The 14,565-nt window shown below is 35.6% G+C and overlaps 1 protein-coding gene across 1 annotated transcript in view; it reads right to left on the reverse strand.

The window, feature by feature from the left end:
• LOC117344153 (zonadhesin-like) overlaps positions 1-14,135 on the reverse strand; it is a 37,490-nt gene extending 23,355 nt beyond the window's left edge. Inside the window, 20 exon segments of the mRNA XM_033906806.1 lie at positions 258-372; positions 514-746; positions 1,950-2,051; positions 2,616-2,717; positions 3,063-3,164; positions 3,561-3,662; positions 3,773-3,874; positions 4,534-4,639; positions 4,925-5,157; positions 5,304-5,408; positions 5,606-5,707; positions 6,580-6,684; positions 7,071-7,175; positions 8,252-8,356; positions 8,765-8,872; positions 9,127-9,231; positions 11,929-12,033; positions 12,530-12,634; positions 13,374-13,736; positions 14,072-14,135. Of these exon segments, the coding sequence (XP_033762697.1) occupies positions 258-372; positions 514-746; positions 1,950-2,051; positions 2,616-2,717; positions 3,063-3,164; positions 3,561-3,662; positions 3,773-3,874; positions 4,534-4,639; positions 4,925-5,157; positions 5,304-5,408; positions 5,606-5,707; positions 6,580-6,684; positions 7,071-7,175; positions 8,252-8,356; positions 8,765-8,872; positions 9,127-9,231; positions 11,929-12,033; positions 12,530-12,634; positions 13,374-13,736; positions 14,072-14,135 (2,569 nt within the window).
• Positions 14,136-14,565: the final 430 nt, after the last annotated feature.

Here is a 14,565-nt window from a genome sequence, read left to right on the forward strand (position 1 = left end):
TGTAGGGGTAGACGGAAAATAGAATAATAGATTTGTTTCACGTTTGATAATGTACTGCAAACTTGGCTATTTAATGATTCAAATTCAATGCGGAGTCTTAGCAATCCAAATTATGTGCCGATCACATCAAGGGATAACTGTATAATTTAAACAATCTTTTCTTGATCTATTATTTTCTTTGTACGTCAAAACGATATCATTTTGGTAAAGAGAAAATTAATAAACCGTTGTACGAGACATTATTGTAATTTACGTACGATCATCATTCGTGATGGTGACTGTAGCAGTTCTAGGGCTTCCGACGCTGACAATGGTTGATTGAGAAGATTGTACGCTCAGGGTTACAGAGAATGTCTCTGATTGTTCATACACCTGTTCAAATTATAAAAAAAAAAAAAAAACATTGATATTCGACAATTTTCATTAGGAAATATATGTGCAAACATACAAATTTTGGCTTATGTAAACAAAACATCACCGATTTCCTTAATAACCACACATAATGCAATTTACCTTGTCGTTTACAATTCCAATGGAGAATGTACGGGTTGTCTGACCACTTGTGAATGTAAATGATCCCTGATTTTGCTTATAGTCACTTCCGAAAGAAGCAGATATATCTCGGGTTGACCAGGACACCGTCACTGAGCTACTGGTTCCACCAGTTCTTGATACCTCAATTGATACAGTTCCAGAACTTTCACTGACTGAGATGCTTGATTGGACAAACTGTACTGTGCTTGGTCCTGGAGAAAGATTTACGCATTTTATCTACCTGATGAAGGTGTATAATATTTAACACTAAAACAGGGTCGATTTAAATTGTAGCAAATGATAAACAAAGTAATACATGTTTCAATGTTGACTAGTCCGTGGCAAATCTCGGAAAATATAATCATATTTCCACAATTTATCGAATATTCACAAAGGCCAACATGTGGTCAATCTTTTCAGAGCTCTTATTGATAATTTATTTATTACACTTGAGATTTTATATATCGCTAAATCAAAGTAACTCCGCCGTATTAAACCAGTTCACAAACTATAATCCGTGGTAATTTTTCTGAACTTGCTGGAGAGCATACAGTCCGAGTTGCCATTTCGACCCTGACGGCTTGAACACGACATTTCTTGCACTGCCGCACAATGGCCTGATTTAAAGCAGAGTAGAATGGAACACGACGGAGTCAAGTATCTTGTTCAAGAGACACATCCCTAGCGACTTTTCGGTCATGAAGACCTACATGCCGCTACTAACCACCAGTGTCTCAAATATACCAGGGTTGATTGGTAAGTTGTGAGCCTCGTATCCAAGGTACCAAGGATATTTTTTTAAGTTGTACCATTCTATGACTATATAGAGTCATGTACCTAATGACTGGGCTCATTTGGTTAGCTTATGTCAACGAGGTAGCACTCTACAGTAATATAGAAAAGCGGCTTATGCAAAAATGAACAGAATTGGTTAGGATTGGGATAAACGAGTCTGTCATTGCCATGGCTGCCATTCACGATCATGGCTTTAAATTGACTGAGTATCCGCCTTATTCACCTGATCTGATCTCACTCCGTCATACTTTCATCGATTTCCAAAATTGAAAGCACTTATTTCAGGCACGAAAACCCTAACCCTTACATGCAGCGGAAGACTTTCAGAACAGCCAAGAAAAGGAGGCACTGAGGCCCTTAAACACCGCTGACAAAAGTATAGATACTGATGGGGATTATGTTGAAAATGATACATGTCCCACAAAATTCAAATCCATCAATTCGATGCTCAAAATTATCAATCAGCCCTTGTACTTCTATAATGAATAGTCATCCTGAAAGCCTTTAAATATTGAAACAAGTATGCCATAGGGGTAAGTCAATATAATTCTGGGTTAAAAATAGTATTTTTCTACCCTGTCCAATATTACATGAGAAGTTTGAATGAGTAATATACATACGAGTACATTGTCTTTGGAAAAGCACGTATCCTGAACTACAGACGCACTGGTTTCTGGATTTGTCACAGTAAGCGTTACGTCCACATGGTCCTCCGCATGGCACTGTAGACGAATTTTAGCGACTTATTATATGATTCTATTATCCACATGGCATAACATATTCAGTAACAATTCATCAAAAAATTTGGTGATCTACTTGTTGAACTTCACTGTTTTTCAAGAATATGACAGAAAATACACTCACGTAGTATACTTGACAGTTTAAACACGTTTTTAACACCATGAAGATGCATAATAAAGGTAAGTTATGATGTTGGCGTCATGCTAAGAAAGACAACATATACAGTGATGTTTTGATTTTCTGTGAACTTGCGTTTAAAGGTGGTTGCAAGCAAGGAGATTACTCAAAATGCTTCGGGAACAATCTTTTTCTGTAGAAGGCGTTTTCAACACCTCTTTAAACCGAGGTCAAACACTTAAACCAAAGCAATCATGAAGTCAACATTTAAAGGGAAAAATATATATTCAAGGATTTCGGAACATTCCTATTAAAGAACAAAAGAACATATTTGAGACCCTTAAATGATCCAGATTGAATGGGATAATGTGGACGTACTTGTTAAAACTAGGTTCTATTTCTTGCAAAATAATTTTGTTTATACTCACAGACACATGATCCGTGGTAGACAAAGTATCCTGTGTTACAGACACACTTGTTACTGACTGTGTCGCAACGTGAGTTGGGTCCACATGGTCCTCCGCATGGCACTACAACGTTTTAGAAAGCATGTAATAAATATAATCATGTTATAGTCATTATACAAGAGGTCAAGTTCAACAGGTACAGTGTACGGTGTTGTCACATAGATCTTGGAAAAGATCATTATTATCAGCAGTGACGATGTCTCATTCTTAAATAAAAAAAAAATGCTTATGTCCTGTTTGTCGGATTAATTTGAAGTTCACTAACACTATATAAAATATCTCATTATTTCGTTTTTATTTGCAAAAGTAAAAAAAATCAATGATGTTTCCCTACACACTCCGCATTAGGAAACACATGCAGGACTTTTACAATGTGGTAATCATAGACCACCTTTTGTATATACTTACAGACACATGATCCATGGTAATCAAAGTATCCTTTGTTGCATTCACATCTGTTTAAGTCCCTGTTACAGCGCGAGTTAGGACCGCATGGGCCTCCGCATGGTACTGCGCAATATAATTTTTTTTGACGAATGATGACGAATTGACAGATTTAATATCTTTAATATATTAAGTATTATACACAGCATATGACAACTATTATGCGTTTGACCAAGATGTGTCGTGCTTTTTTGCAGTTATTTTCGAAGTCAAGAGCTTAGAAATCAAGAAGAAATGATTGGGAAATCCAATTCGGACAAACAAATGCTCACTGTATAAACGGTAACGATAGAAAGTCACACTCAAGATAACAACGGATACCTATACATACAATCGTATCATTCCTAAACCAATATAAATATGAGAACGGGGCCATCCCATCTAATTAGATAAAGCAATGAACATTTAAGAAAATAAAAATATATACTGATGTAATCTGAAGTTACTTCATTGAATACTTACAGACGCATGATCCATGGAATACCACGTATCCTGAGTTACAAACACATTTGTTGGATGAACGGTCACAACGTTCGTTGGGTCGGCATGGTCCTCCGCATGGAACTGCAAAACATATATTTTAACTATTCAAAAATATGCTTACTTACAAAATAAACCATAACATTGGGGTCACAACGACCGGAATCGCATTATTGGTATTGAATATTACTTACGACTGCATGATTCCTTGAATAAAATGTATCCGGTGAGACAAACACATTTGTTTGATGCGGCATCGCAGCGAGCATTTGATCCACATGGTCCTCCACATGGCACTAGTTAAACAAATACTATTGATGAAACTTAGCTATTCACTGAACCGCAGAAAAAGATACTCAAATTACTGTCGGAAATTAAATATCCACACCACGCTGTTCTATCAATCACAAAAGCATTGGTGTCATCATTCCGCCGAAAAAAATACATTCACATAAGGCGTTGTCAAATCTGACAGTTTGAATTACCGTTTAATTTGAATGCAAGTCCGTTTTGGTGTGATATATGATAAAGTATTGCATACGTACGACTACATGATCCACGGAAGATTATGTATCCTGTGTTACATTCACATTCCTGTGTAGCCATATTACAGTTGGCATTGTCTCCACAAGGTCCTCCACATGGTTCTATAAACAAATACATATGGAAATTAAGTAATTTATAAGAAATCGACGGTGGTAAATATAAGTTTCAACAACTCCTTGCGTTCGTATTAATGTTGGTATTAAACATATTCCATATTGATGTAGCATATTTTATTTGGATGGTTTCCAGATACGATATCTTACTGAGTATATACGTATACATCAATTACATATCAAACTTTGTTAATTATATATCACCTTTAGGACATTTTCTTTTTTTTTTTACAAAAAAAAAAGAGTTAAATAGACCAATCTTTTATTTTTACAATCCTTAAATAAATTCATTTTACCGTCGTTGTCATTGATGTTAACGGTCGTGGTGGTCAGTACACCATGAAGACCTTCTGAACTGATGGCCGTAATGGATACTGTGAAAGACTCAGCAGTCTCGTACGTCTAAATAATTCAAACAGGTATTTAATGAAGCAAAATAGTAGTTAATATGACTCGTAACTGGGATATATATATAAAACATCAGTATATACAGGGATTTGTATTAATCAAATATAGGAGACGATACAAAAATGACAACCTTATGAGTCACAAGATACAATACGTTAGAAAATCCATGTTTTTAAAAGACAATTTGCATACTGATATTAATTCCTTTAACTTGATCATTTGGTTTTGTTTGGTTTATTTTGTTTAACGTCCTGAATGGATGTTTTAGTTCTCGCTTACCTTATCGTTAGTGATTTTGATATTAAATGTTTCGGTTTCCTCCCCAGTCTTAAATGTGACACTTCCTTGGCCACTACCGTAGTCTGCTGGTCTTGTAGCTGATCCATCAGTTGCCTCCCATGCAACATTGTACGTACCTTCGGTACCTTTTGACCTCCTTATTTCGATAGTGACTGAGCCATCACTTTCTGAAACGGTGTAGCTGTGTTGCACAAACTCAAATACGCTCGGTACTGCAAAATTTCAATAGACCAATGTATGATACGGTTATCCCCGTATGCAAATAGGAATTCAGATAAATCTAATTGTAGACTTCGAGGATTAAAATTGTATGATATTCTTAGAGGATTTGAGTAATCGCAATCATTAACAAACTTACATAAGCATTTTTTCAATGGTTCACCGATGTATCCGTTGTTGCACTTGCAAGTATTGGTGTTGGAATCACAGAAAGCATTTGCCTTGCATTTGCCACCACATGGACCTAAAAAGGATTTAATACGTATTTAATTAAACAAAAATAACAACAACAATACAAAGTTAAATATTTATCATATAATTATTCTATAATTATACATGGACATTTAGTTTTATAAAAGATTATTTACAATTTTTCTAAAATTCTTCGGAAATCAAACAATATTATAGGTATCACTAATAAATACCAAGACGATAACTTACGATCACATCCTTTCAATGGATTTCCGACAAATCCTGGGTTACACTCGCATTCGTTGTTGCTGTTACAGAAGGCGTTCTTTTTGCATTGGTTATCGCATGGCTCTTTAAAAATAGACATAAAATTTACAATTGCGTTGCAGTATAGAGGAAGCTAACCAAACCATATGTATATAATAAGTATTGAAGTTTACGCGTGGTAATTAGGCTTGCGCAAGAATATCAGAGACAAGTGTAAACAACACTACTTTTCTGAAGCTAACTAGCGCTTTAAAACAAATCATAATAATCATTATAAGAGTATTTATAAAGTAGTAAACGGCTTTGGCAGCAATGAAAATAAAAGCAATCTTAAAACTAAAAACGACAGGTGAAATTGGATTTGTTTCGTCTACAACCTATACTGCCATCATGTCATTTTGAATGGGCACTATTAGAGTCGGACGACCTGGACACACGACCTCCCGAAACCACAATATCCAGTCTCATCACTTATTGTTGCTAGTTACTACAGAGTGACGCGTAATCTATTGTTGATATGTTTTACATTAACTGCTGTGGTTACCTATGGTAAATATAAAGACTTTTTTTTTCATTTCCTGTAACTACAGATACAGAAAATAAAAATGTTAAAAAGCAGTTGTCAGTATGATTACAAAATCAGTAAGAGAGATTTCTATAGTTTTAAAGTAAATTTGTGCTTATGTTAATAGTATTATATAAAAATGAAGATATTCATCCACATCAGCTAATCATATAAGTTAATATTAAAACAACAAATACTGTGTGTTTTTTTGTATTTTGCTTTTTTTAAGGAAATAGTGGTGGATGTTAACTTACTGAGTAAATTCAGAATTACAATTAACAATCAAATATTTTAAAACTCAGTTGATTCGTTGAATGACTTCAGCTGGAGGTTTTCACAGTCGCTTTGGGAGCATGCCTGTCAAACTAACATGATGTTTTGAAGTACTTACTGCCACAGTTGACGTAAGGATCACCAACCAGTCCTTTCTTGCATTTACACTTGTTGACATCGTCATCACAGAAAGCACCGGATCCACATTTTCCTCCACAGGGACCTAATGCAAACGAAGCCCGTAATCAGCCGAAATGTTTAACACAGTTTATAATTTCCTTTCAACAATTCGTTTTATATAATTGCAAGCTTTTGCTACATTTTACAATAGTTGCAGTATGAGATCATTCACGCAGGTTCAAAAGGATGATTCCATCGATTGTCAAAAATCGTAGATAATGCCAAAATATTTTGGATGCAGGGTCCAATTTTCTAAAGAAAATCTTTATCTTTTAATAACATACTTCTTGACTATTTTTCAAGTGTGATAAGTTTCAATATCAATGTATTTATATGCTTCATTTATCATAAATATTTATTTCTTTTTGAACGAAATTTTTTTACGCTTAAACACGTTTAATTAATGTATGAAGAAGTAGCAGGACTCACGTTCGCAGCCGACAGTTGGGTTCCCGATGAATCCTTTATTACAGTAACATTTGTTATCTTTCTTGTTACAGTAGGAATTCTGTCTACAGGCATCGTCACAGGGCCCTGTAAATATTATTTCAATAGTATTTATAACCTACTTTTCCTGTTTAACGGAATGAAATAGATATATATATATTATGTAAGTAGCATTCTGTGTGCTTCCACGTTCTGTTTGTTCCTGATTTATATCACTATAGGGAACAACCAACCAATTGAAAAAATATATTTTTGAAACAGCCCCTGTGTATAGAACGTTGAGCGAAGGATAAAATATCTGGCAGCCACTGATTGGCCAGTATGTTATGAAGTGAGAAAATAGATATGTAGCCTGATAGGTAACTATCAGTAAGAAATGTTGATATAAATTTCTTAAGTCCGATTGGTTTTTTTCCCAAAAGTTCACGTAATAATAGTAAACAGGTAAACATTTAAGATTTTTGAGAATTTTTACTGCGAAATTCACCTATTTTCAAAATGGCTACCCTGGAGAAAATTTGAGCTGAAGGACCCAACTTTTTTTTTTGATTAGGTGTTATATCAGACCCTAAACTTTTGTTATAAACCATAATCGTCATATTCAATTCAAGAATTTGAATGAAATAATCCAAAACGTTAACACTAAGGTCTATGGGAAAACAATTGGTTGGTTGGTCTATACACTTCCCACTATACCAATATCCCGGTAGGTAGAACATCCAATCATTAGCTATGGTTTTACGTCAAATTCCTGGTTTGGTTTTGTGGTGTGTTACGTCCAGTCAAGGTCATTAAATGACGGCTCATATGCCGCGGCTAGGTGTTGATATTGTAAGGTTATAGTACAATGTAATTCCTTTAAGTACACTGTACTTTGACATAACATATTCATAAATTATCTGAACATACTATGTAAGAAATAAGTTTAGCTTCTTTTCGGCTAGATCGTAATATTATTCTACACATTTCATACATTTCGATAAAGAAACTACCAAAAGTATTTTCATGAGTTTCCTATATCTTATGCGATATACAATGTTTTCCTGATGGCAACAGATCTATCAGTAACGATAGCTTAATCACATAATGCTATCATAAAAGAATCTTGGATAACTCAACCAAGTATAAGCGATATATATGCTTGTCCCAAAGACATAACTTACTGCCACATTTTTCGTATCCGTTTCCGACATATCCGTCTTTACAGTAACACTTATTGTCCCTTTGTCTGCAGTAAGCGTTGGCGACACATTTTCCTCCGCATGGAACTACAAAACAATCGATCAAAGCAACCTTCATTGAACTGAAAGCGTCATAAATCTTTTGAGCTAAGTATGTTTAAGGATGAAAGTTAACGTACTATAAAGTGAAATCCCCATGTTTTTTCTTAGCAATATATATTTGAGAAGATCTAGGTCGTAACAGCATCCACATAATCAACTCAAATAGTTCAGGTCTTAGTTAAAATATCAATTGATAAATATATAACATGTATCCTCTACTAACGGAATTAGAAATCATAAATATGTATGACTTTAGCAATTAGTGATACGACATATATTGCATTCACGTCAATATGACATAACATTGTCAAGATCCTTCATGTTTTCCCACTCACAACAGCCAGGGTCATATGAGGGTGTCAGTATCTAATTTGGAGACAAAATAATACGTACTATCACATCCTTCCTTGTAAGGGTTTCCGACCATTCCCTTATTACAGTAGCATTTGTTGTCTGTAGGACTACAGTATGAGTTCTTCTTACATTTGTCATCACATGGTTCTAAAGGAGAAAACCCGATATATGTTACTCTTTGATTTTAAGTTCAAAAAAATGTCTGGATTATAATACATTATGACAAAAGAATCAGGTTATGACACGTGGAAAGAAAGAATAAAGAACTGGTTATATCAAACATGGCAAAATACAGTTATTCTTCCGCTTATAGAAGGTTATTGGGGAAGCATAAACTCATTGTTCATGTGAATCAACTCTTTAAATGTTTAATTAGTTAAACAGATATGCAAGTGACTCACTGTTGCAGCCTTTCAATGGATTTCCAATATAACCACTGTTGCATACGCATGTGTTGTCGGATTCTCTGCAGTAAGCATTGGATTTACATTTTCCTCCGCAAGGTTCTAAAAGTAAAAACAATATATACAGAGGAATGCATATCGCATGAAATAAGATGAGGATTATATGTATCTCTGGTATGGAGTTTGTTTTGTATTGTTTAAAGTAATACCAACAGTTAACGACATTTCAGGACAACTTACCCTGTGTGCGGAATGCATGAGTGTGGTGTGTTTATAGTGTTACCTAAATTACGCTTTTTGTCGAAGACACCGAACACGATTCAGAAATGGGAAAAATATGAATTTACAGTACGTCCGTCAATTGTTTTTACATTTTAGAAATTTGTTGCGAATTTAATAAATGTGTGCATAAAAGTAAGGGCACCAACATCCAGCCTTCCTTACGTATCTTAATGCCAAGCGTATCACATGTGTACTGTGTAGGATATAAAACGTGGTTTAAAATAAAAAGTACATGCTTACTGTCATCATTAGTGATGACCACAGTTGTGGTGCTGAGTGATCCAATAGATGATTCGACACTTGTAGAAGTAAGGGTAACAGAAAAACTCTCGTCATCTTCAAACAGCTGGAACAGTCATCAATACATACGATATCATAACGAAACAAACTAGAGCTGTCACCGAGTGGGTGACAAGTATACCCCCCGCTTTTCCATGATTGGTTTGGATACTTTGTGAAGCTGCCTATTTATGGTACTATAACCAAATCAAACATGTTCTATGTTTAGGTAAGAACTAAGTGAATGCATAGACGTACAAAGTTTTTCCTCGTTTTTAAAGAAAAAGGGGCATAACTTTATTAGAACTGGTAATTCGACAAAATCTTTACATAGAGCACAGCCTCATAGTGTCCTCTAACTACATACCAAATTTCAGTAAAATCCATTGAAAACAAAGCAAATGCATAGCCAGACAAGCAAGTAACCATTTTTTACATAAAGGGGCATAACTCTGTAAAAATGTTTTTTTCAGAAGAAGCCTTACTGGAGACACAACTTCATGCCATCTTCAAACTCTGTATATCTGTATAAAGTTTTAGGAAAATCCATCAAAAACTAAGTGAATGCATAGCCGGACAAAATTATGACACATTTTGTATGAAAAAGGGGCATAACTCTTAAAAAGGGCTAAATCGCAAAATCACTGCAGGGGACACAAGTTCATATGGTCTTCTAACTATATACCAAATTTGAGTGAAATCCATAAAGAAATGAGCGAATGCATAGCCGGACACATTTTGTGACAGACAGACGGACGGACGGACAAGGTGATTCCAGTATACCCCGCTAACTTCGTTGCGGGGGGCATAAATATAAATTTAACCTTGGAAAAGTACCAGGGAAAAAACAGGTTTTCCAAATGGGCAAAAAGCCATGCAGGAGTGGGGACAAAATATGACTGTTCTATCTCACTGCATGTCGTAAGAGGCGACTAAAAGTGAAAGCCCTTAAGAATCAGGGATTTTCTTGTCTTTCCTTGACGTTCGTCATCATAAGACCATGGTTTTTGCGTGGACGTTTAATCAATAAAATCGAATCCAAAGGATACTGCATCATCGAACAACTCCCGCTATACAAATCTATTGTCAAAACATCTTGTTACAGAATTATGATAATCGAAAACACGGGATCAATAATGAACATACGTTTAATATTGACATGATTGGACAAGATCAAAATTAAGAAAAGATGTTGCGGGTGGGAGAGCGTCTTCTTCATCATCTAAGATATATACAATGTGAATTAAAGTCTTATTGCAATAATGCCACTTTCTCAACAAAAAAAAAAAAAAAAAAAAGACATTTGGACATGAAAACAACCTAATATTAACTGGCATTATAAAGACAATATGTATCTTGTCGGGGATATACATTTACTCACAACGACATCGTCACAATATAAATCACAGCTTCATCACGATTTAGATGAACCTACAACTCCGAAATGTTTCAGTCGTATGCCCGTTAACAGTCCTCATGTACACAATACATGACAAAGAGAATAATATCTCAATAGTGCATAATAATATACCTGATCGTTGATGATTTTAATGCTAATGTATTCGACAGAATCTCCATTTCCAAATGTAAGAGAGCCAGGGTTGTATGTGAAATCACTTGGACTGGTGGCCGTGATCCCAGTAACAGACCATGAAACTGTAATGGGTCCAATTGTTCCTCCTGTTCTGATTACTTTGATCTTTAACGTCCCACTGTTTTCTCTCACGGAGTAACTAGACTGTGCGAAAGCGATAACACTTGGTTCTGAAATAAATAAAATATTACATTTGTAACAAGAACTGATTGTAATGGTGACCATTACAGATGTCCCCAAACTCCCTACAGTTGTACCATTATGTTTAGCATCCCTCACAGCCGGTATATAAATAGTAAATTATTTCGTTACCATAGAAACCAACCTTTTCGGAAATGTTGTCATGTTGTTCGGCATCCCTAAAACCACCGAGGTATCAATTCTTACCAAAATCGGAGACCAAAGTCAGAAAACGGAAATGGATTCCGGCGGCCATCTTGGATTGTTAAGAAATACCAAAATCTCGATAGGGAGATGCAAAAAACCAATATTCAAACATATTGACCGACACACATTAGATTTAAAAGAAAAGACCGAACAAAAACACGAAACGGACAAAAGTAGATGTCAAATAATACCATGCTGTGATTCAATTCTAGAATAACACCTTTAAATAAATATATATTATATATACGTATACTTACCGTAACATTTTACTGTGGCGTCACCAATCAGACCAGCGTTACAGCGACAAGTGTTGCTTACACTGTCACAATAAGCGTTCGAGGCACATTTGCCGCCACAAGGCACTGAAGATTAATTTAAACATCAAATAAGATCATGTGTATACATAATATCAACTATACACCTGCTACTATTACTGAGGAATGTATCAACCTGATAAATTATGCATATGTAGTTAAAACCCGTATCCCTTTTATGATTGCCTCTGTCCAGATAAGATATTAAAATAATTTCAGTGATTGTACATTATATTATATTAATCCGATTACGTTAAACATATGCGTATATAGTGATTAGATTTAGGTTTAGTATTGTTTAACGTCCTACCAACACCTGGAAAAGCTGCGGTATATTCGTTTTGTCTCCTGGTGATAGCGTGGAATTGATGCCGTCTTTATAGTGCTACCTCACTGAAGCATACTGCCGAAGTGACCCAGCAGGACATCCCACCAGGTCACATTATACGGACAACGGGTATATTACATGTAGTATACTTGATGACAATAATGCTTTCCCCGTCATACTAAAAATTACTTTATGATACACCTTTAGCATACTTACATTCACAGCCTTGATACGGGTCCCCGATGAAACCTTCATCACAGTAACATTTAAAATCTTTTAGGTTACACTCCGTATTTTTTCCACATTTCCCCCAGCATGGTTCTGAACAAAAGAGAAGTTTATAAACCAAAAGTGATATCATAACTATTGTATATCCTCGCCCCCCCCCCCCCCCCCCCCCCCCCCCCCATTGTTAAATTGAGCATACAATTGCATACGTATATATAAATAAGACTATTTCTTGAGACTAGATTTCTCCTGGTGATTTGCTAAGAGTAAGAATTATATTACACACACACCCACACATTCATTACAAAAAATAGTAATTGACCATCCAATGCGTTACATTTTGCACAACTAGTTTCACTGTTTAGATTCTCAAGTGCATAGTAAACCAATAATGTTTGCCATAGAAACCGATGTAAATAAACTTGTAGAATTAGCGTAATCATCATTTGGCGGAATGATCCCATCGCCGAAAATGCTAAAAAAAACAGTTCCCTAGTAGATTTAATGTAGGTATGCTATATAAACTAAGCCATGCTTTAGACAACCAAAGAACCCTACCCTATCTTAATTTTTGACAGTTCAAAACTATTCACTATCATAACAAATTACAACAGATTATATCAATGGTGCAACCACCTATTTCCATATGCAAAGATAAATATAAAATACTATTTAACTAAATGATATATTAGTCAATTATCGCGATACTCTAATGATGTGCTTATTGCAATTTTATATATAAAGTTAAGTTTTTTTGTTTTAAAATTATCATTCCGTTCGTAAGGATCAAATAACTTTTTTTATTATATATATATAAACAGGCAAAACTTACTGTCACATGGATGTGTGCTGTGTCCGTGGTAGTTGGCCTTACACACGCAGCGGCCGTTGATCAGGTCAGCATTTTCACAGCAGTGTGTTTTGTCGCCTCCAGATCCGCCATATGAGTGATCAAATCCGCCACCGCCATGTGACTGATCATATCCGCCGCCGACATGTGACTGATCATATCCGCCGCCGACATGTGACTGATCATATCCGCCGCCGACATGTGACTGATCATATCCGCCGCCGACATGTGACTGATCATATCCGCCGCCGACATGTGATTGATCATATCCGCCATGTGTTTGGCCATATCCGCCATCATCATGGGTAGGGTAAGTATCTGGGATGACCTGTTCATGGTAACCATCTGAAACCAAAGTATAAACCGTGTGTACAGGATCTGAATTTACATTTTCCAACCGGTATGCTTACACCAAATTTATGGACAAACTACATTAACATGATATCTGTATTGTGTTGCTCAGCGGCATATCGACAATTTGAGTCATTTAGGCCCAAGCCAATGATGATATCTGCAGAACAAAGTTCAATACAGAGATGTTATCTGACTTTATGTTGTTCACGGCTGCAAATAAAATTCTGATTGCTATATATTTTGAAAATACGCGAAAGTTGTTTCTCTTAAAAAGATATTATGTAATGACACTGTATACACGACAGGATATGAGGAAAATTACTTACATGTTGCGGCAATGAGCACACAAACCCACAGGCCGAGGCCTTGAGATATTTGAAGGATGGCCATTTCCGTGAAACTTTGGAGCCAACTCGATTTTTAGGTGAAATGTTCTTCTTTTATAAGAGAAAGACAAAACGTTTTGACCAATCAAGGGACAGAACAAGCAACATGTGGCATGGAATGGCATATGCATTTAACGTGGTCAGCTGTTTAGAAATGACGCGTACTGACTTAATAAAGCGATTAGTTAACTAAAATATAAATATGCTAAACAGATATTTACAAATGACCTAACAATATACCAAACATGCTCAATCGGTTTAACGCTCTTTGAAGTACACCAGATGGGGCATTTGTTCCCGTGTTAAGACGCCTGGAATTAACAGTAAGACTTGCAAATGCATTTTCCGATACGTATCTCCGAGTATTTTGCATAGGAAGGAAAATGACAATATAAGGGTGCGTTCAACATTATGATAAGCCTATTCAAAAAGAC

The sequence above is a fragment of the Pecten maximus genome, chromosome 15, assembly GCF_902652985.1.
Source record: "Pecten maximus chromosome 15, xPecMax1.1, whole genome shotgun sequence".
Lineage (NCBI taxonomy): Eukaryota > Metazoa > Mollusca > Bivalvia > Pectinida > Pectinidae > Pecten > Pecten maximus.